Source organism: Callionymus lyra, chromosome 1 (assembly GCF_982586985.1).
Source record: "Callionymus lyra chromosome 1, fCalLyr1.hap1.1, whole genome shotgun sequence".
NCBI classification, from domain to species: domain Eukaryota; kingdom Metazoa; phylum Chordata; class Actinopteri; order Syngnathiformes; family Callionymidae; genus Callionymus; species Callionymus lyra.
The window spans coordinates 48,263,953-48,290,944 of NC_141818.1; the positions used below are offsets into that span (position 1 = coordinate 48,263,953).

At 36.4% G+C, this 26,992-nt stretch overlaps 1 protein-coding gene across 1 annotated transcript in view; it reads right to left on the minus strand.

Annotated features, from left to right (window-relative positions):
* Positions 1–404: 404 nt before the first annotated feature.
* The window catches only part of LOC148089985 (zeta-sarcoglycan-like), a 311,638-nt gene continuing 285,050 nt past the window's right edge, over positions 405–26,992 (minus strand). Inside the window, exons 8-9 of the mRNA XM_087811269.1 lie at positions 16,314–16,437; positions 405–1,667 (exon numbers count right to left, since the gene is read on the minus strand). Coding sequence (XP_087667395.1) covers positions 1,461–1,667; positions 16,314–16,437 — 331 coding nt within the window. The 3' untranslated portion in view covers positions 405–1,460. The remainder of the gene's footprint in view (positions 1,668–16,313; positions 16,438–26,992) is intronic.

Here is a 26,992-nt window from a genome sequence, read left to right on the forward strand (position 1 = left end):
CTGAATTTTTACTTATTTTTTAAAAAAGGAAGTCAAAGAGATCGATCACCGGCACTTTTCTGTCAGACCAGAAGGGGGCGCTAAAAAATACATCTTTTAAACCTCGCCCAAATTCCAAGATATAACGTATATTTCTATGAAAACCAACCAACACTATATTATTTTGAACCAATAAATCTTCTGAAAAACAATCATTTATATGTTTATATAATCAGAATATTGTGGGTTTTTGGATAATTTTTTAAATAAACAAATAACGAGCAAAACACAAGAAAACATTCTCATAAAAACCATTTTTATTCCATATTTTATTATTATTATTATATACATGGCATAATTTGTGCTTTTTTGTCATCAATAAACTATAAGGGAAAAATAAAAAGTGTCAAACGTGGTGTGTTTTTATCTTCCATCTACTGAGTGAAGGTGAAAACCAGGTGAAAGAAAAGTGCATCAAAAAGTGAAATAAATAGACAGGAATGTTAAATAAATGGCGCCCGAAGACACTTGCAGATGTTCCGCTGAGGCGAGTGTTCCGACCGTGATGTGCTTTTACCAACAGCAGCAAAGGCACCTGTGTATCGCTTTGTTTAAAAAAGAAAGTGTCGCCTCAAGCCTTCATTCCGTCGAGTCAAGACAACAAACACCAGCCACTCGTTCCTTTTTTCAACGGTTCGTTCCCACGGATCGACTCGCCGGAGCTTCCAGATACAAAAGCGACTCCTTTTAAAATAGACTTTCAGTTTTGTCCACGCTTTTAAAACGTGACGTCGATAATGTGAGGGCGTGTTCGTGGAGGCTTCGAACGAAGGGATGCGAGACAGAAACGAAAGAAAAAAAAGGGTGGAACTGAGAGAAGATGATGGATGGAGTCACACTCTAATTTTAGTGGAAACTCTAGAGAAGGGGGGGGGGAAGGCCTTTCTGGTATAGATTGGTCCATTAGCGAGCCTTAGCTTCCCAAAAGATTAAACCATCTGTTTAATTTCTTCGTTGTCCTCAGATTATCTGAAACCAACACTCGTGTCCCTCGGTTGCAGTTCTTGCAGTTCGTCCAACATCTAAAGGAACCGGGCTCTGGAGGGACGTGTTTGGGTCTGAGAGGTAAAACACCGGCGTACTGTCCTGGTTCTGCTATGCTAGGACGACTTCCTGTTAACACAAATCAACACAACGTCCATCCCAAGGTCCTAAGATCACGTCCCACGAGTCGTCCTGATAACGTCTTCCTTCGAACAGCCGAGGGAGTCCACGAGTGAACGAGACCATCCGTCGGATCTATGATCCAAAAACTATTGATTGGGAAACTGGACAAGAACATGGTCTTTTTCAACCCCTGGATTCCAGGAGGTTTTGGTTTGGGCTAGCCAGGGTTAGCTCTCCGCGGCGCTCTCCATCCCGCGGCTAGCGTTAGCCCAGAATTCCTTTTGTTTCACGGCCGGTGCAGCTTCTTCCCTCGTTCAGCTCCAGAGACAAAAGTTGCTGGTGGTCTGGCAGGTGGAGCCCTTCTCTGCCGGCGACAGGTAGAGCTTCCCGTTGGCGCAGGAGCAGAGTTCGTACACGATCTGTTTGGTGTAGGTGGTGCCGGCCGGGGCGCCTTCTAGGGGGTCCACGGCGCTGCCCAGAGGAATGTTGCCGAGCCGGATGGTGTTGGCGTCCAGAAGGATCTGAGGACCAAGAAAACAAAATGAAATGTTAATCTTTACGAGTAAATTAGGTTGTTTGTTACCGAAAAATGGACGACTAGAGTTTATTCACCAAGTCTCAATTGAGAGCAAACTATTTTCAACTATAATCAAACTATTTTCAACTATAATCAAACTATTTTCAACTATAATCAAACTATTTTCAACTATAATCAACAATTTTCAACTATAATCCAACAATTATCAACTATAATCAAACTATTTTCAACTATAATCAAACTATTTTCAACTATAATCAACAATTTTCAACTATAATCCAACAATTTTCAACTATAATCAAACTATTTTCAACTATAATCAAACTATTTTCAACTATAATCAACAATTTTCAACTATAATCCAACAATTATCAACTATAATCAAACTATTTTCAACTATAATCAAACTATTTTCAACTATAATCAACAATTTTCAACTATAATCCAACAATTTTCAACTATAATCAAACAATTTTCAACTATAATCAAACTATTTTCAACTATAATCAAACTATTTTCAACTATAATCCAACAATTTTCATCTATAATCAAACAATTTTCAACTATAATCAGACAATTTTCATCTATAATCAAACAATTTTCAACTATAACCAAACAATTTTCAACGATAATCAAACAATTTTCAACTATAATCAAACAATTTTCAACTAGAATCAATTGAGGGCAAAACTGAAAGAAAATCTATAAGAACTTCTAGAAAATACGAGGCAACATTTGGTATCAAAGGAAAAAGTCCAGGAGCCTCATGTACTATAAGTTCTTAGATCTTCTACTAAATATGTTCCGAAACTAAAGTCCAGAAGACGGTGAAGCACAAAAATGCGCGACACGAATTTAGGCTCTTTTCCTTCGTTCATCACAATCAACGTAGAATTAATCGACATCTCAACGTGACTATTGAGGCTGACGTGCATCTGGGCAGCTGATCCGGGAGTACGCCACCTACAGGCCGGTCGGGAATTACTGTATTCTCCGGACTATAAGTGTCTCCGGAGCACAAGTCGCTCCAGACATAAAATGCATAATAAAGAAGTAAAAACATATATAAGTCGCACTGGAGTATAAGTCACATTTTTGGGGGGAAATTGATTTGATAAAATCCAAGAACAGACATGTGATCTTGAAAGATATTTAAAATAAAACTAGAGGCAACAACAGAATAATGTTCCGTTACATGAAGTGAGAACCTGGTATGTTAACATAACATATGAAGAGTTATTCAGAGAACTATAGCATCAATAACTAACTAGTTTACCAAACCATCCGTGTAACTCCAAATAACTCTTCATCCTCGTGTCACTTTTAAACAACTAACTAACTCCGGAGGTAGAAGATGCTTCCTCTTCTACGTGGAAATGATCAACACAGGCCTAGAGCGCCCTCTGGTGGTTTAGTGTGACAATAACATGTGAAATGATATAATAATGTGTTAATAATTTCACACATAAGTCGCTCCAGAGTATAATCTCACCTCCGGACACACTATGAAAAAAACGGACACTTATAGTCCGGAAAATACGGAACTAACTTTTTACGGCTCTTTTCACTATTGACACATATGAACTTTGACCTAAAAATAGGCTCAGTATGTTTTTTTTGCGTAAAACCCCTCATTACACGAGGCCCCAGGATTTGATCTACAAACCTCGGAATCAGAAAACTTTATTAGCCAGTTTTGTTAACACAACAGTGGAATCTGTTGCTGGGCAACATAGAATGAATAAAACAAAAGAAAAAAAAAGAATAAAAATCAAAGAAAACCTGGTTTAACACATGAATTATATTCACTTTCCTGAATCACCATATTTTTTATTTTTAACAATTAATGATTATTTAGATATTGTTAGAAAATATTCTCTTTCAAAACAACCCATCAATCTGAGACATTGCCCTCTAGTGGCGGGAGGCCATCGTGCGTCACACAGTGACTCATAATTGAGTTTAATAAGAAAATAGTTTCATAAACTTTACTTTTGATATCTGTTCGCCACACGACTCGCACCAGAACATTTCATCAAACATCGGAATCAAAGTTAGTTTTCCGTCAACATCTGCTGCTCGAGTTCAGTGAAACCTGAACGTCCTCTTCGGACGAGTGCGAGTAAAAGAAGCTTTCATTTCTCCGAAGGCAAATACGGGACAGATTTTTCTTCCTCTGATCCGTTTGAAAGCAGAAAGGAAAAGTGAAATGGTTTGGAAGTACATGGCAGGTCGAGTGATTCTCTGGACGGAGGGACGTGTTCGACGGATCCTGGAGACACTTTTATCGAGGAGAGAAGCAGCGTCTCTGGGCGACACTGAAGATGGTGTGAACGAGGACAGATAAGAAGCAGTGAAGACGATACAGATCCAGGAAATATCTTTTCCTCGGTGGAGTTTCACGAGAGTCGCGCTCAGGCTTTCAAAACACCTTCAATGGAAGAAGAAAAACTGTAATAAATCGAGGTCTAAAGTTTCTCCATCCATTCAACGGATCTTGTTTTTTTAAAGCTACGGAATTTTTCGACGCTTCTTGCAACTTTCGTGATCTTGAGGCAGATTTTTTTTTAAGGTTTGAATGAATACATTATGTTTTGATCGACCTTCAAGTTGAACAGAGAAGTTGTTCTTTCCATTATTCCCACCATTCATCCCATAAACCAGGAGCAGGGATGGGAAGAAAGAAAGGGTGAGATCGTTCCCATAATAGGAAGAGAAATAAAGCGAATGTAATGACAGGAGAAGACAAGATGTCTGAGATCTTCAGTGGCAGGAGACCAACTACCTTCTGAGGATTTGACGCAGCAGCGAAGATGAAACAGCTGTGTTTCTGTTCAATGTTTCGAAACGATGACGTGGTTCAGCAGTGAGAACGATCACAGCAAGAAGGTTCACTTCCAGGTCAGGAGGGAGTCGACTTGTGACCTTTCTGTGTGGTTTACTCTGGGCACTCCGGTTTCCTCCCACAGTCCAAAAACATAAACAATTTTCAATTATAATCCAACAATTTTCAACTATAATCAAACAATTTTCAACTATAATCAAACAATTTTCAATTATAATCAAACAATTTTCAATTATAATCAAACAATTTTCATCTTTAATCAAACAATTTTCAATTATAATCAAACAATTTTCAATTATAATCAAACAATTTTCAACTATAATCAAACAACTTTCAACTATAATCAAACAATTTTCAACCAAAATCAAACAATTTTCAACTATAATCAAACAATTTTCAACTATAATCAAACAATTTTCAACTTTAATCAAACAATTTTCAACTATAATCAAACAATTTTCAACTTTAATCAAACAATTTTCAACTATAATCAAACAATTTTCAACTATAATCAACAATTTTCAACTAAAATCAAACAATTTTCAACTATAATCAACAATTTTCAACTAAAATCAAACAATTTTAAACTATAATCAAACAATTTTAAACTATAAATACTTCAGAATTCTTACTTTGACTCAAGTGATACAAGTTTACGATTAAAAGTGTTTGTATTTATTTGTGTTTATTATTGTGGTTTCCTCGACAGTGTAGTACAAAGTAGTACAAAGTAGTACAAAGTAGTACAAAGTAGTACAAAAGATAATATCCTGGGATAAAAAAGCAATAAAGTACACACTCGCGGCTTCTTGAACTTTCGCCGCTGATTCCTATTTTCTCTTTGCTTCACTTCCTGGCGTCGTAGAAAAAACAGCGACGCACAAATATTCCAGCAGCACACACAGGTTGTGAAAGTATCACACACACCATTAGGCTCAGTGAATGGACAGAGGCTGGAATGGAAGCTGACACTGGACTAAATAAAGAAAGGCTGGAGACACACAGAGCAATATCAATCTCACAACTACACACAACTACACAAGACTCACAACCACTGGAGCCGGTTTTGCTTCTAAACTTAAGGACAAAAACAGAAAGAATTTTATCACAACTTTTTGACTATAGTAAAAAAAATATATATATATATATAAAATATATAAAAACATACAAAGTACAAATAAATACCAGCACGTACCAATTATATATTTGTATACAAAGATATATCACAATTTATTTTTTCACAATACTGTGTCAATATTCAACAGCACTGTATTGATTTATGTTTTTTGGTTTTCAAATATATATATTTCAGTTAAGACTATAGTTTTTTATGGTTTTACAGTTAATATAATTTACAGTTCAATAAATTGTTTTTGAAAAAAACACAATTGGATTTTTATTCATCATTACCATGCAAATATTTACTGCATTTGTTAATTTTTGTGTTGCCACTAGATGGTGGCATTCATTACGTGCTCCATGGTAAAAGGAAGGATGTAATGATGCTGAGATCATGTTGATGACTGAGGACGAGAGGATACGGTCGATACCATCAGTCGTTTTATATATTTTGGTTTGAAAACAAATGAAAGTAGTTACGACTTCGTAAACAGTAAATTCTCAGAGTCAAGTACCGGACGATACTTCAAATATATACTTTTTACTACACTATCACAACACCAGAGTCAATTACTGGACAATACTTCACACATATCTTTGTTACTACACTATCACAACACCAGAGTCAAGTACTGGACAATACTACACACATATCTTTGTTACTACACTATCACAACACCAGAGTCAAGTACTGGACAATACTACACATATATACTTGTTACTACACTATCACAACACCAGAGTCAAGTACTGGACAATACTACACATATATACCTGTTACTACACTATCACAACACCAGAGTCAGGTACTGGACAATACTACACATATATACTTGTTACTACACTATCACAACACCAGAGTCAAGTACCGGACAATACTACACATATATACTTGTTACTACACTATCACAACACCAGAGTCAAGTACTGGACAATACTACACATATATACTTGTTACTACACTATCACAACACCAGAGTCAAGTACCGGACAATACTACACATATATACTTGTTACTACACTATCACAACACCAGAGTCAAGTACTGGACAATACTACACATATATCCCACTTCCACATCCCTCAGTCTTCTCAGCAGGATCTGGTGATCAACTGTGTCAAAGGCTGAGGACAGATCCAAGAGAACCAGAACAGTGAATTTACCAGAGTCAGCCGACATCATGATGTCACTGGACACTTTCAATAAAGCTGTCTCCGTAGAGTGATGTTTACGGAAGCCAGACTGAAACTTCTCATGGAGGTCGCTCTGATCCAGGAACAGCTGCTCAGACACCACCTTCTCCAAGATCTTGGACAAGAAAGGGAGCTTAGAAATAAGCCTGAAATTACTGGTCAGTCGGGTCAAAGCCTGGCTTTTTGAGCAGAGGCTCCACAATGGCATGTTTAAATGCATTGGGAAAAACCCCTGTGGAAAGGGAGAGGTTCACCATATTGGTAACCCAGGGGCCAATTACATCCAATACTTTGATAAAAAGCCTACAAGGAAGGACGTCATCTGAGCAAATGGAGGGTTTCATCTTGTTCACTAGTGCCGAAATATCACCCAAAGATACATCAGTGAAGGAAGACCAAGAGGAGGAGAGGGGCTCAGAGACAGTAGGGGTTCCAAACAAAGAGGGAGAGATTTTCTCTTTGATCAATTTAATTTTGTCAGTAAAAACCTCAACAATGCATTGCTGTCAGCTTCACAGAAGACAGGCGTGATTTGAGGAGCAGGAGACACGAGAGAATTAATCGTGTCAAACAACACTTTGGGGTTTTTCTTATTTGCTGATACCAGTTTTCTGATGTAATCAGATCTAGCAGTTTCCACCATCTCATTGTAAGAAGACATCATTACTACACTATCACAACACCAGAGTCAAGTATTCCACAATACTACACATATATACTTGTTACTACACTATCACAACACCAGAGTCAAGTATTCCACACTACTGTTACTACAGCATCACTATACATCACTTTATATCGTATCAATGTACACTGGTGCCATAAATACTCATCAAATAGTCGTATTTCTACAACTATTGAAGATACACTCTGTATAACTCCCATAATTCAACCTGATAATTGTGTATCTTGCACCAAAAAGAAATTAAAATTCATGGGATGAGCAGAAACATAACATGATCTGGTTCAGTATTTAGAGACAACAACAAACTTTCCATTCTTCACATTAACTTGGAAAACAATGGCTCGCAGGAAGTGAAGAGCTTGAGGGTATTAAGTCAGTGTCTGCTGAGCTGTCATCGAGCTCCCATGAGCCTCTGCTTTCGGCTCATCACGAAACTATCGTCTCAGGCAAACTTTATGGCGTTTTATAGCTTCTTAAAGAGGAATTTACCCATAAATCATTGCATGTGTTCACGGTAGTAAAAGTGGAGCAGAATAACGACAAACAGTACACGCAATATAAGGAATTTAAAAAGAAGAGACGACACAAATAGCACTTACTCAGGGCATTACTCTGCCAAGGACACCATTTGACACGACAAAACACCCGGCATTTCGTTAAAACTACTTCCTTTGTTCAGATATTGTGTTGTTTCCTCATCTGGCCATTTAACTTATGTCGTTTCAACCAGTCACTGAACCTGTAGCGCAGTGTTGGGCAATGAAATATCCTCGGGGGCCACATTATATACTGAGGGGCCGTCATTACAAAAGAAAGGATAAACAAAACCTTTTCAATGTCTTTTTTATGCCTTTTATAACAAAACCAAACTAGCAAGAAAATGATTTCTTTTTTTTAACGTTTTTTTCAATTAAGAAAAAACAAATACTCACAAAAAGCACTTATACAGTGACAAACAAGAAAAACGCCAGACGCAGCCAAAGTAGGATTTTGACCACGAAAACCAAGGCCAAAAATCAACCTCTCTGAAAACTGGAAATAATGTTGGAAAACTTAAGTATGATATCCGACAGACCATGTGAACGCAAATAATTGTTGCCCAAATGTGTAAAATGTTGTGGTGTTTTTAAAACTTGCTGTCCTGCTGTGGGTCTTAAGTTTGGAAAGTTGAGGGTAAAAAGTACTAATAACGACTGGATTTCTGGACTTGTGGAAAAATCTGTACTTCCTAGACTTGTTTGCGCCGGAGTAGATCATCCGAGGGATTTGGGAGAAGGATCGCTGCGATTCAATCATGAAGAAAAAAAAAAAAGCATTAAGGAAATTTAATTTCTAAAATCCCCGAAGAGCTACGGGAACGAGGAACGTTTACGATAAAGATGGCTGACGGTGAGAATCCTGAGCGGATCTGTCAAGTCTCGTTGGATTTGATCGTAATGGAAGCAGGAGCTCCGGCGAACCCTGGAACCCATTTGGCCCTAATTCCAGTCCTGCTCGCTGAACTTTTGCAACTTTAATGGCCTCGTCTTAAGTGCCAGATGCTGACAACATTGATTCGGTTTAAGCCTCGCTGTCGTGCACGCCTTTATTTTCCGCCGCGGAGATCGACAGAAACATCTATTTTCTGCCATCCTCCCACTCATCCTCCCTTTCTTCTGTCCTCCCATCATCCACTTTCTTCTCCTCATTTGATGGAGTCAGCGGTCAGGGAAAGCCTGGATGAGAACGGAATAAAAGGCAATGCAATCTGGGTAAACGGAGAAGCTCCGGCCACTCGAGCGTTTCCTCGCCGAGCTCTTTAAATCTCATTATATCGCAGTCGTTATCAACCCGATGCCGGCGTTTTGCGTCTGAAGCCTCGCGATCTCATCGGGATCGATGGACGGGTTTGATGGATGGGAGCCGGGCCGAGGAAGACGAAGCAAACAAATGCGTTTAAGATAAAAGAGTCAAGATTTATCCGGATTAACTTCCCATAAACCCCCACAGCAGCTCCCGCGGGAGACGAACAGTTCTCGGTTCTACCGGAAGATACGATCTCAGCCTCCGTCCGGTGAAACCCACGTCCCGTGGCGAGGAAGTATCTGGAAGTGGTCGAGTCACGTGGAAGAGCATGGGTTCGTCATGTTGTACATGGTAAGAAAGAGAGAGGTATCCCCTCGAGCCTAGTTAGTAGAGAAGGACATGCCTCACGCTCATGAGTTTTTTATTTCAAACATTGATTGTCAAACGAGGAAATTCCCAACCTTAGAGCTTCAAGAACCTTCAGGAACTTCGGTATTTACATGGACCCCGCACTCTCCTTCAACTCCCACAACAACCACGTCACCGAAATATACTTCTTTTACCTCTTCGTGCCACTCTCTCCTTTTTAGCTCCTGCTCTCATCACCACCAGACTCCACTATTACAGCCAACACATCAAACCCATCCTCACCGGCTTGTAAAGATACACTTCAAGATCCTCCTCACAAGCCCTGAACAACCTACCTGCCCGATCTCCTAACACTGAGACCAACACCCATCATTAGAACCAAACCATCGGGAGCAGATCTTTTGACCCTCTGGAACTCCATTGCTTCGTCTCAAATCATATACTTCTCTCAGTGTACTGGTTAGTATCATCAGGATAGTGTACGTACTAACTAGTAACTAATCCTCCACAGATAGTATGTCTCAAACATACTTCTCTTAGTATACTAGAAGTTAGTATCATCAGGATAGTGTACGTACTAACTAGTAACTAATCCTCCACAGATAGTATGTCTCAAACATACTTCTCTTAGTATACTAGAAGTTAGTATCATCAGGATAGTGTACGTACTAACTAGTAACTAATCCTCCACAGATAGTATGTCTCAAACATACTTCTCTTAGTATACTAGAAGTTAGTATCATCAGGATAGTGTACGTACTAACTAGTAACTAATTCTCCACAGATAGTATGTCTCAAACATACTTCTCTTAGTATACTAGAAGTTAGTGTGCATCAGGATAGTGTACGTACTAACTAGTAACTAATCCTCCACAGATAGTATGTCTCAAATCACATACTTCTCTTAGTATACTAGAAGTTAGTATCATCAGGATAGTGTACGTACTAACTAGTAACTAATCCTCCACAGATAGTATGTCTGAAACATACTTCTCTTAGTATACTAGAAGTTAGTATCATCAGGATAGTGTACGTACTAACTAGTAACTAATCCTACACAGATAGTATGTCTCAAACATACTTCTCTTAGTATACTAGAAGTTAGTATCATCAGGATAGTGTACGTACTAACTAGTAACTAATCCTCCACAGATAGTACGTCTCAAACATACTTCTCTTAGTATACTAGAAGTTAGTATCATCAGGATAGTGTACGTACTAACTAGTAACTAATCCTCCACAGATAGTATGTCTCAAACATACTTCTCTTAGTATACTAGAAGTTAGTATCATCAGGATAGTGTACGTACTAACTAGTAACTAATCCTCCACAGATAGTATGTCTCAAACATACTTCTCTTAGTATACTAGAAGTTAGTATCATCAGGATAGTGTACGTACTAACTAGTAACTAATCCTCCACAGATAGTATGTCTCAAACATACTTCTCTTAGTATACTAGAAGTTAGTATCATCAGGATAGTGTACGTACTAACTAGTAACTAATCCTCCACAGATAGTATGTCTCAAACATACTTCTCTTAGTATACTAGAAGTTAGTATCATCAGGATAGTGTACGTACTAACTAGTAACTAATCCTCCACAGATAGTATGTCTCAAACATACTTCTCTTAGTATACTAGAAGTTAGTATCATCAGGATAGTGTACGTACTAACTAGTAACTAATCCTCCACAGATAGTATGTCTCAAACATACTTCTCTTAGTATACTAGAAGTTAGTATCATCAGGATAGTGTACGTACTAACTAGTAACTAATCCTCCACAGATAGTTTGTCTCAAATCACATACTTCTCTTAGTATACTAGAAGTTAGTATCATCAGGATAGTGTACGTACTAACTAGTAACTAATCCTCCACAGATAGTATGTCTCAAACATACTTCTCTTAGTATACTAGAAGTTAGTATCATCAGGATAGTGTACGTACTAACTAGTAACTAATCCTCCACAGATAGTATGTCTCAAACATACTTCTCTTAGTATACTAGAAGTTAGTATCATCAGGATAGTGTACGTACTAACTAGTAACTAATCCTCCACAGATAGTATGTCTCAAACATACTTCTCTTAGTATACTAGAAGTTAGTATAATCAGGATAGTGTACGTACTAACTAGTAACTAATCCTCCACAGATAGTATGTCTCAAACATACTTCTCTTAGTATACTAGAAGTTAGTATCATCAGGATAGTGTACGTACTAACTAGTAACTAATCCTCCACAGATAGTATGTCTCAAATCACATACTTCTCTTAGTATACTAGAAGTTAGTATCATCAGGATAGTGTACGTACTAACTAGTAACTAATCCTCCACAGATAGTATGTCTCAAATCAAACTCTGCTGCTACACACTAACAGGAAATGACGCGACAGCTTCTTCTTCTACTGCTATTTAACGATGATTTCAAACCAGATGTAGGAACATTAGCGACACCTGCTGGCAGCACGTTTGGTTTCAAGAAATATGAGAAATATTGGCGAAATATTTACGCCGGTATCAGCAGCGAAGACGTGTGATCCTCGTACTGCTGCTGAAAATACACCTGGAAGTATATGAATATATATATATATTTACAACTTCTACATCACTGGATGGAGCCGTTTAGTGTAGAAAGTGTCCATCGATACATACCCAGTTTTGTGGCCGTTTCAATTTCAAGTGTCAATTTAGTGTGTATGGAGCACTACATTTGACATACTAAGAATTGAGACGAACTTATGCACTAAGAATACTAAGTTTAAGTACACAAGCATGTGATTTGAGTTCATCTGTCATGTCCTGTCACTTATGTTCCTTTGGACTCACTTCCTGGTTTTATTGTGAAAGTCCTGATCCTTGTTGACTTCCTCTTGTGCTCCTGATACGATTGACCTGATTTGTGCGACCTGATCCCCTTGATTGTTGTGTGTTTAAAACCCTTCTATTGTGTGTCAGTCTCTGTCATGACGTCAAACTTCTGTGGTATGATGTGTCTTTGCTCAAGTATAGGATTTTTTTCACTTCAGTTTCATGTATTGTGCCTTTTTTTGTCATGTCTTTTGCCTGCTCTTTTTGTGAATAAAGTACTTTTCATGATCCCAGTTTCCTACCTCGATTCCTCTCCAGATTGTTGTTGTGTTGTGTGTTCCTTAGTTTATCCTTCTGTAAGTGTGTAATCTTAATTTTTGGGTTTATTTAAAAGTGTCTTTGAAAAGCTCTATAGAAAACCCATGTGTTGTTATTATTAGTTTTATCTTCAAGTCTGTCCTGATTCGGTTTGATTCGACTGGTGAGTCGAGATAAATACATGTAAAAAAAACTCACACTATGTTCACACGACACACAAATGACAACACAAATGCAAGTACGACGTTAAAAAAGTTTATAAACGTAACATTTTGGCCTCTTTAAGTTCATTTTTTGTTGCATGTTCGGATGATTAATGGCTTCAAAGTTTTTCTGAAATCTTGCATTAATGGATTAATAAGAGTTTCATTAACTTTAATAATGAAGCGTAACTCGTCTAATCTTCGTCGTACATCAGCCTCTGAGCGTCGACGTGACGGACGACAGTTTCGTCAACGCAAGAAACAAAGAGTCTTAGAAGTGTTAGTTCACTTTTACTTTTTTTGTTTAAAAACATGCAACAGAATTCCACACTTAAGTGTTTGTATCCTCGATATATGACATTTTATTTCAACTTAATTGTTTCATTTTTTTATTGTTTGGCCTGAAAACAATCATTTTATGGTCTTAAAAAATCACCCGAAGAAGAGCCATTCAGAGAAAAAAGCAAAATCAACCTTTGTGTCCTTTTTCTGTTTTTGACTCATTGATTCATAATTTGATTAAATCATTTTTGGTTTAGATTTTCATTTAAACATTTAATTATCTACGAAATAATTGATTTCCTTTTTACAATAACGACACAAATGACATACATTTTTGAACACTTCGATCACTGCTTCGATGCTTTTTAAAAACTCCTTCACAATATTGTTAATATGGAAGAAAAAAAAGTTTTTTACCCAAAATTCTTCTCACAATTGACATTTCTCACCTTCTGTAACCTCAATATATCATATTTTCTTCTAATTTATTATTTAATTGTTTTTATTTCTGGCAGGAATTATGCTAAAAGAATTTAAAAAAATCACTAAAGCACCTGAAGAAGAGCCATTCAACTACCTGCCAATAGTAAGTGTTAAATATATATGAAATATGTATAAAATGGCTTTGAAACATATCTTGAAGGGTCTATAATGGTTGAAACCACTGGCAGCTGGCATTGATCATTTTGTATATTTTTAGAACTCTTTGAGGATGTGGTTCGAGTCCCAATCCAGACATTTTAATTTTAGTTTTTTTGTTAATATTAGATATTTGATAATTTGGTAGAAAGTATCTCTATTGTTCTGACAATAGGTTGGTTTTTAGTTTTTGAATCATTTTGTTTATTCTATATGATGTATATAAGAGTATAATTCAAATATGTTACAACGAGCATTATTAACATTATTATCCATCATTCATTTAAAGTTATTAGATTAAAGGCGTTATAAAAAATAACCTTTACTAACTGTTAACGTGTAGATGTTTACATGTAATATATACTGTAGGAATGGAGGGGAAATGTAGTGGAAAAGAGCAACACCTTAGATATTTTCCATCAGCCGCCACTGGTTGAAACATATTCTGTACGTCAGATTTCAACTTCGATGATTGATGCTCTAGTGAACTTTAATTCAGTGAAGTTAAGTTAAGTTAATGTAAAGACAAAGACAAAGACAAAGACAAAGACAAAGACAAAGACAAAGACAAAGACAAAGACAAAGACAAAGACAAAGACAAAGACAAAGACAAAGACAAAGACAAAGACAAAGATAAAGACCTACAAGAAAAAAAAAATTCTTGCCGTCGTTTTAAACATAATCCGTGTTCTAGTCCTGACCATTGTACGGCATGAATAGAGGAGGAGGAGGAGGAGGAGAGGAGGAGAGGAGGAGGAGGAGGAGGAGAGGAGGAGGAGAGGAGGAGGAGGAGGAGGAAGAGAGGAGGAGGAGAGGAGGAGGAGAGGAGGAGGAGGAGAGGAGGAGGAGGAAGAGAGGAGGAGGAGAGGAGGAGGAGAGGAGGAGGAGGAGGAGGAGGAGAGGAGGAGGAGAGGAGGAGGAGGAGGAGAGGAGGAGGAGAGGAGGAGGAGGAGGAGGAGGAGGAGGAGAGGAGGAGGAAGAGAGGAGGAGGAGAGGAGGAGGAGGAGGAGGAGAGGAGGAGGAGAGGAGGAGGAGGAGGAGAGGAGGAGCAGAAACAGAAGCTGATAGAAGGATAAACACTGAGAAGAAAAGCGAGGATAGAGAGAAAAGCCTCCTCGTACAGTACCACTGATGTACGACCCTCGCACTGAAAGTTAATTAGACGGCGAGCGTAACTCGCAGATAAAAGAGTGAAATTAAAAAGGAGTACGTGTGCTTGGTGGAGGAGAAGAAGAAGAAGAAGAAGAAAAAGAGGGAGACGAGAAGAGACTCTTGGACAAGGAAGTCATTCACTGCAGGGACAGGGATTCGTTTTGTTGTTAAAAACACTTTATTCATTTTTTTTATTGTGATATTTAATGTTAAGGTGAAGATATTCAGTATATATTGTGTCTTGAGGAGCATCTACCCCTCCTTTAAATCTCATTAAACAGCAACTATTGATCAACTTTGGTGTTTTATTCACGTTTATTACAATAATATTTGAATATTGTTTGATTATAGTTGACATTTTTTTGATTACAGTTGAAAACTGTTTGATTATAGTTGAAAATTGTTTGATTATAGTTGAAAATTGTTTGATTATAGTTGAAAATTGTTTGATTATAGTTGAAAATTGTTTGATTACAGTTGAAAATTGTTTGATTATAGTTGAAAATTGTTTGATTATAGTTGAAAATTGTTTGATTATAGTTGAAAATTGTTTGATTATAGTTGAAAATTGTTTGATTATAGTTGAAAATTGTTTGATTATAGTTGAAAATTGTTTGATTATAGATGAAAATTGTTTGATTATAGATGAAAATTGTTTGATTATAGTTGAAAATTGTTTGATTATAGTTGTTGTGTTTACAAAAGAACTGGTGCTGAGGAGACTGACAGCAGAGATGCAGGAGTGGAGGCATCTTCCTGGTAATTACGCCAGTAATGACACACCATGCCTGAGTGGACACAACTAGGGATGGACACACACACACACACACACACACACACACACACACACACACACACACACACACACACACACACACACACACACACACACACACACACACACACACACACACACACACACACACACACACACACACACACACACACACACACACACACACACACACACACACACACACACACATACAAAGTGAGTTTGACAGTGAGGACGCAATGACACACCGGCATCATAGCATCAAGTGACAGGAACCTCATCAAACCGGCGCTAATGAAGTCACTTCTTCCAAATACAAGAGGAGGATGAGGATGAGAGGAGGAGGAGAAGGAGGAGAGGACAAGGTCGCCTGGATTGATGGCCCTCATTAGTTTAATAAGATACTTTAATGAAGCAACCCTGGTGTTTGCTGGACTCCTTCACACTCACCTCTCCCTGCGACGACTGCAGCAGCAGGTCCTTCCGACACGACGCAGCGAAGTCTCCGACGCCGGCGTTGATCTCGACGCCTCTGGGAGCTTCTAGTGTGAGGGTTCGTGTCGGCGACTCCAGCCTGACGTGAAGACGAAGAGACACGTCCAGGTCAATAACTGATGCAGGTTCAAGTAACTTTATGTAAAGAAAAAAATCAACATCATCAATAGTTTGATTATATTATATTATATTTCGCTTCCGGTGAGCCTTTGATCGGCTGCTTGAAACGTGAGCTCCTGCAATAATTGCCAAAAACAGTCGTTTTAACGACTACTTGTCCGGATATTATGCTTATATCACTAAAGATATGTCTCAAGCATCTTGGATCTATGATGGTGATGCTCTTTTCAACATCAGAGAGTCGGTGGAGGATTATAACCGCGACCGTTTCCAACGTCCTGTGAGTCGGTTTCCTCCTTCGCTTCTCATCGACTCGACTCTGTGGAATATCGTTTGATCTCTCGGGTATGATTTCCACAAGCGATGGAGTCGGTCTGGAGTTCAGGTCAGGATGAGATGCACAGTCGCGATCGCTCGGAACGACTCTGACGTCATCGGACGTCATCGATGTTTGATCGACATTCCTCTCGCTGAAGAGCATGACGACACGTCAGCGCTGCCGTCTGTCCAGACCTCAACGAAAGGTGGTAAGATTTTTTCATTTCCTCTCTTTAATTCGGCTTTTACTACCGAGTTGAATGTGAGTGACAGCCGTCACCCATGTGACCGTGATTCAGACACAGGAATCCACTTCTTTTGAGTCTCAGATGATCTTGGTTGGTTCTACAAGACCTTTCTATTGTGTGTCAATCTACCGTCCGCCTGGTCCTTCAGTGTTCTTGAAAGACTTTAGTGACTTCTTATCTTCCATTATTCAGATGGAATCTGTTCTTATTCTTGGAGACTTTAATCTTCATGTTGATGACGTCACATCTTGTTCTGCTAAAGAACTTTTAACTTTAACAGAAGCCTTTAATTTTGAGCAACATGTTTCTGAACCCACTCATCAAAAAGGCCACATTTTAGACTTAGTTTTTACTCTTGGCCTGAACATTTCTAATGTATCTGTACATGATGTCCATCTGAGTGATCATTCTCTTGTTTAACCTGGACTTCATCCCTGAAGCTAAGCCTTTGAAAGTTAGGTCTCAGAGGCGTGTCATCTCAGCCGATACTGCAGACAGTTTTTCTGCTATGTTTGACCGTCTTTCCTTTGATGACTGTCCAGATGTGGACAGTTTGATTCACTGTTTCACTGGTCATTGTGTTGAAATACTGGATCAAGTGGCACCTGTTAAATCGATTTTGAAAATATAGAAAAAACGGTGCCCTTGGACAAATGAAGAGACTTTGTCGAAAGACTGAGCGTCTCTGGAAGTCCACTAAACTTGAGGTGCATAGACTTCACCTCAGGGATCTGATGTCTTCTTACAATGAGATGGTGGAAACTGACAGATCTGATTACATCAGAAAACTGGTAGCAGCAAATAAGAAAAACCCCAAAGTATTGTTTGACACGATTAATTCTCTCGTGTCTCCTGCTCCTCAAATCACACCTGTCTTCTGTGAAGCTGACAGCAATGCATTGTTGAGATTTTTCATTGACAAAATTAAATTGAAGAGAAAATCTCTCCCCCTTTGTTTGGAATCCCTACTGTCTCTGAGCCCCTCTCCTCCTCTTGGTCCTCCTTCACTGCTGTATCTTTGGGTGATATTTCAGCACTAGTGAACAAGATGAAACCCTCCTCTTGCTCAGATGACGTCCTTCCTTGTAGTCTTTTTATCAAAGTATTTGATGTAATTGGCCCCTGGGTTACCAATATGGTGAACCTCTCCCTTTCCACAGGGGTTTTTCCCAATGCATTTAAACATGCCATTGTGGAGCCTCTGCTCAAAAAACCAGGCTTAGACCCAACTGACCTCAGTAATTTCAGGCCTATTTCTAAGCTCCCTTTCTTGTCCAAGATCTTGGAGAAGGTGGTGTCTGAGCAGCTGTTCCTGGATCAGAGCGACATCCATGAGAAGTTTCAGTCTGGCTTCCGTAAACATCTACGGAGACAGCTTTATTGAAAGTGTCCAGTGACATCATGATGTTCTGGTTCTCTTGGATCTGTCCTCAGCCTTTGACACAGTTGAACCAGATCCTGCTGAGAAGACTGAGGGATGAAGACTGTCTGGGTCTGTGTTAGAATGGTTCTCATCTTACCTTTCTGGGCGCAGTTTTAGTGTATCTGCCAATCAAATGAGGTCTGAATCGGCAGATCTGATGTGTGGAGTCCCTCAAGGTTCTGTTCTGGGTCCTTTATTGTTTTTGCTGTACTTGATTCCCCTCGGTAAAATATAGTTGAAAATTGTTTGATTACAATTGAAAAGTCCCAGTAAGAACTGGAGCCAAAAACTTTCTCTCAAGTCATGAACGCAGAAGATTCTACTGTAACTCATCCTGTTCTTTACTTCAGCGGCAGTAGATTTGATTGGTTTGTTTCTATTTTTATTTCTATTCTTTTTATTCCTTCATCTACCGACAATTATTCTATATTTATCCTTTTTCTCACTGATCTGTTACTGCATGAAACACAAAACTGTGGTTAAAATGTTTTTATTCAGAACAAAAGCGGCTCATGATCGAAGTTTTTGAATAGATTTATGTTTTTAAAATATTGTTTTTGTTTTTCCAGGTGAAAGTGTTTGAATCGTTATCGCCTCGTGTTTGAACGATGTTTCATTATTACATTTGGCTGAAGCTTCTTAGAATCCATCAAACTCTCCGACAGATAAAAACATTACGAGGTGATCAATCATCGGTGTCCGTGAGAACCTGTCAATCATTCCTGCCAACACTTGGCGTCGGCATGATTTGCTCCGGTCGTCACGGCAACCGAGGTTCGGCTCAAGAGTGTTGTTTACAAAGTCGAGCGTCGACGCCTCGACCAGAACTGATCTGAGTTCAGCATAATTTAGCAAAACTGTTTCTTTTTTGTTTTCATCCCTTTATCTACAAAAATGATTTAGTATTTTTTGCCTTTTTCACTGAACTGTTTGATTATAGTTGAAAATTGTTTGATTATAGTTGAAAATTGTTTGATTATAGTTGAAAATTGTTTGATTATAGTTGAAAATTGTTGATTATAGTTGAAAATTGTTGATTATAGTTGAAAATTGTTTGATTATAGTTGAAAATTGTTTGATTATAGTTGAAAATTGTTAAATTATAGTTGAAAATCGTTTAATTTTAGTTGAAAATTGTTTGATTATAGTTGAAAATTGTTTGATTAAAGTTGAAAATTGTTTGATTATAGTTGAAAATGATTTGATTATAGTTGAAAATTGTTTGATTATAGTTGAAAATTGTTTGATTATAGTTGAAAATTGTTTGATTATAGTTGAAAATTGTTTGATTATAGTTGAAAATTGTTTGATTATAGATGAAAATTGTTTGATTATAGTTGAAAATTGTTTGATTATAGTTGGAAATTGTTTGATTATAGTTGAAAATTGTTTGATTATAGTTAAAAATTGTTAGATTATAGTTGAAAATTGTTTGATTATAGTTGAAAATTGTTTGATTATAGTTGAAAATTGTTTGATTATAGTTGAAAATTGTTTGATTATAGTTGAAAATTGTTAAATTATAGTTGAAAATCGTTTAATTTTAGTTGAAAATTGTTTGATTATAGTTGAAAATTGTTTGATTAAAGTTGAAAATTGTTTGATTATAGTTGAAAATGATTTGATTATAGTTGAAAATGATTTGATTAAAGTTGAAAATTGTTTGATTATAGTTGAAAATGATTTGATTAAAGTTGAAAATTGTTTGATTATAGTTGAAAATTGTTTGATTATAGTTGAAAATTGTTGATTATAGTTGAAAATTGTTTGATTATAGTTGAAAATTGTTTGATTATAGTTGAAAATTGTTTGATTATAGTTGAAAATTGTTTGATTATAGTTGAAAATTGTTTGATTATAGTTGAAAATTGTTTGATTTTAGTTGAAAATTGTTTGATTATAGTTGAAAATTGTTTGATTATAGTTGAAAATTGTTTGATTATAGTTGAAAATTGTTTGATTATAGTTGAAAATTGTTTGATTATAGTTGAAAATTGTTTGATTATAGATGAAAATTGTTTGATTATAGTTGAAAATTGTTTGATTATAGATGAAAATTGTTTGATTATAGTTGAAAATTGTTTGATTATAGATGAAAATTGTTTGATTATAGTTGAAAATTGTTTGATTATAGTTAAAAATTGTTTGATTATAGTTGAAAATTGTTTGATTATAGTTGAAAATTGTTTGATTAGTTGACAATTGTTTGATTATAGTTGAAAATGATTTGATTAAAGTTGAAAATTGTTTGATTATAGTTGAAAATGATTTGATTAAAGTTGAAAATTGTTTGATTATAGTTGAAAATTGTTTGATTATAGTTGAAAATTGTTGATTACAGTTGAAAATTGTTTGATTATAGTTGAAAATTGTTTGATTATAGTTGAAAATTGTTTGATTATAGTTGAAAATTGTTTGATTATAGTTGAAAATTGTTTGATTATAGTTGAAAATTGTTTGATTTTAGTTGAAAATTGTTTGATTATAGTTGAAAATTGTTTGATTATAGTTGAAAATTGTTTGATTATAGTTGAAAATTGTTTGATTATAGTTGAAAATTGTTTGATTATAGATGAAAATTGTTTGATTATAGTTGAAAATTGTTTGATTATAGATGAAAATTGTTTGATTATAGTTGAAAATTGTTTGATTATAGATGAAAATTGTTTGATTATAGTTGAAAATTGTTTGATTATAGTTGAAAATTGTTTGATTACAGTTGAAAATTGTTTGATTAAGCAGAAAGAAGAAAAGACAGAAAATCCTCAGTTAACACAGAGCGACAGACGAGTCTGAGCTCATTAGTTTTCTTTGTGAAGACAATTTGCAGGCGAGTCAAAGTGTCTTCAGGTGTCGCCTGTGAGGTGAACTGAGACCAGGCGACGGTTAACATCACGTCTTCTCACCTCATTTCAGCCTTTTGTGTTCGTCTCAAAGCTGGCACTTGATAGAAGCGACTCGTGGAAATGAAAGCACGTCCTCACCGACCGTCCTGTGAAATGTAGCCGTCGCTGCAAGTCGAGCAATTTCATGGCGTCGTGCGTCTCTTGAGCAGCTGATGATTCTGAGGCTCAACACGTGATTCTGTTGTGGCTTTAATTAAAGACGCGTCATGTTGCAGCAATAATATTATAATATTATCAATAAAACAAGGTTGACTCAAGTGTGAAGTTAATGTTGAGTTCAGTGGAAAACAAAAGTATGAAAAGGAGACAAAAGTAACAAGAACTTTTATTTTAGTTTTCAACTCTAACATCACCTGATTGACCATCTTTAGAAAATGTTTGATTATAGTTGAAAATCGTTTGATTATAGTTGAAAATTGTTTGATTATAGTTGAAAATTGTTTGATTATAGTTGAAAATTGTTTGATTATAGTTGAAAATTGTTTGATCACGACAAAGAACCAAGAAAACAACATGTTCTGTTGAATTGAAAGTTAAAATCATTTTCGACTCGACATCAAATGTCTCTGAAGAAACATGTCGTCAAACATCAACATCATGTGTTCCTGCAGGAAAGAAGGTTTTGTACCAAAGAAGGTTTTCTCGCCACATATTGACTCATGTTTGTTTCTGTCAAATCATTTATGTTTACTTGTGTAGTCACTTCATCTTTCTCTTCTCTCTCTCTCTATCTTTTTCATCTTTTTATCTTTTCATCTTTTTATCTTTTCATCTTTCTTTTAATCTTTTAATCTTTTAATCTTTTAATCTTTTTATCTTTTCATCTTTCTTTTTATCTTTTCATCTTTTCATCTTTTTATCTTTTTATCTTTTTATCTTTTTATCTTTTTATCTCTTTATCTCTTTATCTCTTTATCTCTTTATCTTTTTATCTTTTTATCTTTTTATCTCGTTATCTCTTTATCTTTTTATCTTTTTATCTTTTTATCTTTTTATCTTTTTATCTTTTTATCTTTTTATCTTTTTATCTTTTAATCTTTTAATCTTTTAATCTTTTAATCTTTTAATCTTTTAATCTTTTTATCTTTTAATCTTTTTATCTTTTTATCTCTTTATCTTTTTATCTTTTTATCTTTTCATCATTTTATCTTTTCATCTTTTCATCTGTTCATCTTTTTATCTTTTTATCTATTCATCTTTTTATCTCTTTATCTCTTTAACTTTTTATCTTTTTATCTTTTTATCTCTTTATCTTTTTATCTTTTCATCTTTTTATCTTTTTATCTTTTTATCTTTTTATCTTTTAATCTTTTAATCTTTTAATCTTTTAATCTTTTTATCTTTTAATCTTTTAATCTTTTTATCTCTTTATCTATTTATCTATTTATCTTTTTATCTTTTCATCATTTTATCTTTTCATCTTTTCATCTGTTCATCTTTTTATCTTTTTATCTCTTTATCTCTTTATCTCTTTATCTCTTTATCTTTTTATCTTTTTATCTTTTTATATTAAACTAAAAAGATGAACATGTGGACCTCACTAATACTATGTTGACCCTCAGAGTAATATTATGTTGACTCTCAGAGTAGTACTATGTTGACTCTCAGAGTAATATTATGTTGACTCTCAGAGTAATACTATGTTGAATCTACTTGTGGAGTAAAACTAAAGTGACCTCGGGAGTAATACTACTGTTGCTTATGTAATAATACTACAGTGATTTTGGGAGTAATATTGCAGTGACTTGCAGAATAATACTATAGTGACTTATGGAGTAATACTACTGTCACTTGTGGAGTAATACTACTGTCACTTGTGGAGTAATACTACTGTCACTTGTGGAGTAATACTACTGTCACTTGTGGAGTAATTATACAGTGACTTTGGAAATAATATTGCAGTGACTTGCAGAATAATACTAAAGTGACTTGCGGAATAATACTACTGTCACTTATGGAGTAATAATACAGTGATTGCGGCGTAACACTACAGTGACTTGTGGATTAATACTACAGTGACTTTGGGAGTAATACTACAGTGACTTGTGTAATAATACTACAGTGACTTTGGAAGTAATATTGCAGTGACTTGCTGAATAATACTACAGTGACTTGTGGAGGAATACTACAGTGACTTTGGGAGTAATAGTACAGTGATTTGTGGAATAATACTACAGTTACTTTGGGGGTAATATTACAGTAACTTGCTGAATAATACTACAGTGATTGCGGAGTAATACTACAGTGACTTGTGGATTAATACTACAGTGACTTTGGGAGTAATACTACAGTGACTTTGGAAATAATATTGCAGTGACTTGCAGAATAATACTAAAGTGACTTGCGGAATAATACTACTGTCACTTATGGAGTAATAATACAGTGATTGCGGCGTAACACTACAGTGACTTGTGGATTAATACTACAGTGACTTTGGGAGTAATACTAAAGTGACTTGTGTAATAATACTACAGTGACTTTGGAAGTAATATTGCAGTGACTTGCAGAATAATACTACAGTGACTTGCGGAATAATACTACTGTCACTTGTGGAGTAATACTACAGTGATTGCGGGGTAATACTACAGTGACTTGTGGGTTAATACTACAGTTACTTTGGGAGTAATACTAAAGTGACTTGTGGAGTAATACTACAGTGACTTTGGAAGTAATACTATAGTGACTTCAGCAGTAATATTACAGTGACTTACAGAATAATACTACTTTCACTTAAAACATACTTAGAACAAAGAAAATGATCATAAACAGACGACGACAGATACTTTGATCAGCTACAGACTGAAGTATTTAATCGAGTAAATCCACTTTTAAAGATTCTCAGACCGACGGTCTTGAAGGTTCAGATCCATGAAGACACTGAAGATTCCACTGAAGACTGAGAGTCGAGAAGATCAACCAAAAACAAAGATCGCAGAGAAAGAAGCTCAATTTAAAATTTGATGATTTCCAATTAGTGTGACCTGATCCTAGACATCCTGTCACACACACACACACACACACACACACACACACACACACACACACACACACACACACACACACACACACACACACACACACACACACACACACACACACACACACACACACACACACACACACACACACACACACACACACACACACACACACACACACACACAAACACACACACACACACACACACACACACACACACACACACACACACACACACACACATGAACACACACACACACACACACACACACACACACACACACTCACACACACACACACACACACACACACACACACACACACACACACACACACACATGAACACATACACACACACATGAACACACACACACACACACACACACACACACACACACACACACACACACACACATACACACACACACATGAACACACACACACACACACACACACACACACACACACACACACACACACACACACACACACACACACACACACACACACACTCACACACACCCACACACACACACACCCAAACACACGCACACCCACACACACTCACATCCACACAAACACACACACCCACCCAAACACACGCACACCCACACACACTCACATCCACACAAACACACACACCCACCCAAACACACGCACACCCACACACACTCACATCCACACACACAGACACATCCTCTCACACACTCCCAAAAGACAAAACTACACATATTTAACTTCCTGAAACAAATGAAAACACATTCAATCATCGTTAATAAAAACCCTCAGAAATCAAAGTGTTTTTATCTCATCAGCAGTGAAAGTAACGTTTCCTTCAAGGACTCGTAACGTTTGACAGTAATTGGAGTAAAAAGCAGAAGCTTGGACTCGAACCACAGTCGTGTCTCCGAACGACTTCTTATTTTTAATCTTATCAAAGACTTTGATTCATCTCAGTGGAGTAGAAAATACATGTATGAAAATACAAGCTGTTTATTCAACAGTTCAACCCCATTTTATATATATATATATATATATATATATATATATATATATATATATATATATATATATACATCAACAGATGACAAAGTGCAAATATAAAGAACAAAGTTCAACGGATGACAAAGAGCAAATATAAAGAACAAAGTTCAACGGATGAAAATGTGTAAATATAAAGAACAACGATTTTTTGTCAAGTATTCAGAAGAATATTTTAATGCTTAAATATTTAAACCTGAAAGTTCATAGTTTCATCATTTGAAATGTACAATTCAACCATTAAAAACACTGAATTACTTTCATGAAAAATAGAAATATTACAGTGACTTGCAGAATAATACTACAGTGACCTCTGGAGTAATACTACAGTGACTTAGGGAGTAATATTACAGTGACTTTCTGAGAAATACTCCAGTTACTTGCAGAGTAATAGTACGATGAGCCACAGAGTAATAATACAGTGACCCACGGAGTAATAATACGGTGAATTGTGGAGTAATACTACGGTGAGCCACAGAGTAATGATAATGTGACCCACGGAGTAATAATACAGTGACTTGTGGAGAAATACTACAGTGACTTGCGGACTAATACTACGGTGACCCACGGAGTAATACTACAGTGACTTGTGGAGTAATACTACAGTGACTCACAGCCTAATACTACAGCTAATTGTGCAGTAATACTACAGTGAATTGCGGAGTAATGCTGCATTGACTCGTGGGGTAATACTACGGTGACTGGAGTAATACTAAGAACATGAAAAATAGAAACAATTATTTTCTGAGACTCCTCTGTTTGTCTTGTGTTGTCGTAATATTTTAAAGTATATATTTTGTAAGGAAATGACAACTTTACTGTAATTGTCTTTGATTGTTAAAGCGCTTTGTGACCCTGTTTTAGAAACTTCTTTACAAAGAACCTTGTGTTTACTTTACTTTACTTTACTTACCACTATATGCTGTTTACTGTTGGTCATTATAGTGGTTTTAGTGTGTGTATCAACAATGTAGCTGTGAAAGAGCTTCAAGATAAATGTAATCTTGGAAAAAATTGCAAAGTAAGGCAAATTGTAAATATAAAGAACAAAGTGCAAGGGATGAAAAAGTGCAAATATAAAGAAAAATTGCAACGGATGACGAAGTGCAAATATAAAGACCAAAGTGCAACGGAAGAAAAAGTGCAAATTTAAAGAAAAAATTGCAGTTAAAGTGCTTTGTGACTCTGGTCCAGAAAGATCTTTACAAATAACCTTGTGTTTACTTTACTTTACTAACCACTATATGCTGTTTACTGTTGGTCATTATAGTGGTTTAGTGTGTGTATAAACATTGTAGCTGTGAAAGATAATAATACATTTATCTTGTAAATACTAACATGAGGGTCTGAGATCTGATGCAGGATCAGTTCACGATCACGACGCTTCAATACGGAGACAAAGTCGTCCCTCAATGTAAATACTCGGCGGTTACACATTCATCATCGTTAATAATTGGAAAATCGTGTTCGCCTCGGCGCTCGTGGTGCTGCCGATCCATTTCACATCTTCTTAGTGACAAAAGAGTTTTCTCAGGCATGTAATTGCTTCTGGATCTGCATTGTTTTCCTATATATTCAGTGGCCGAGCTGAAGGCAGAC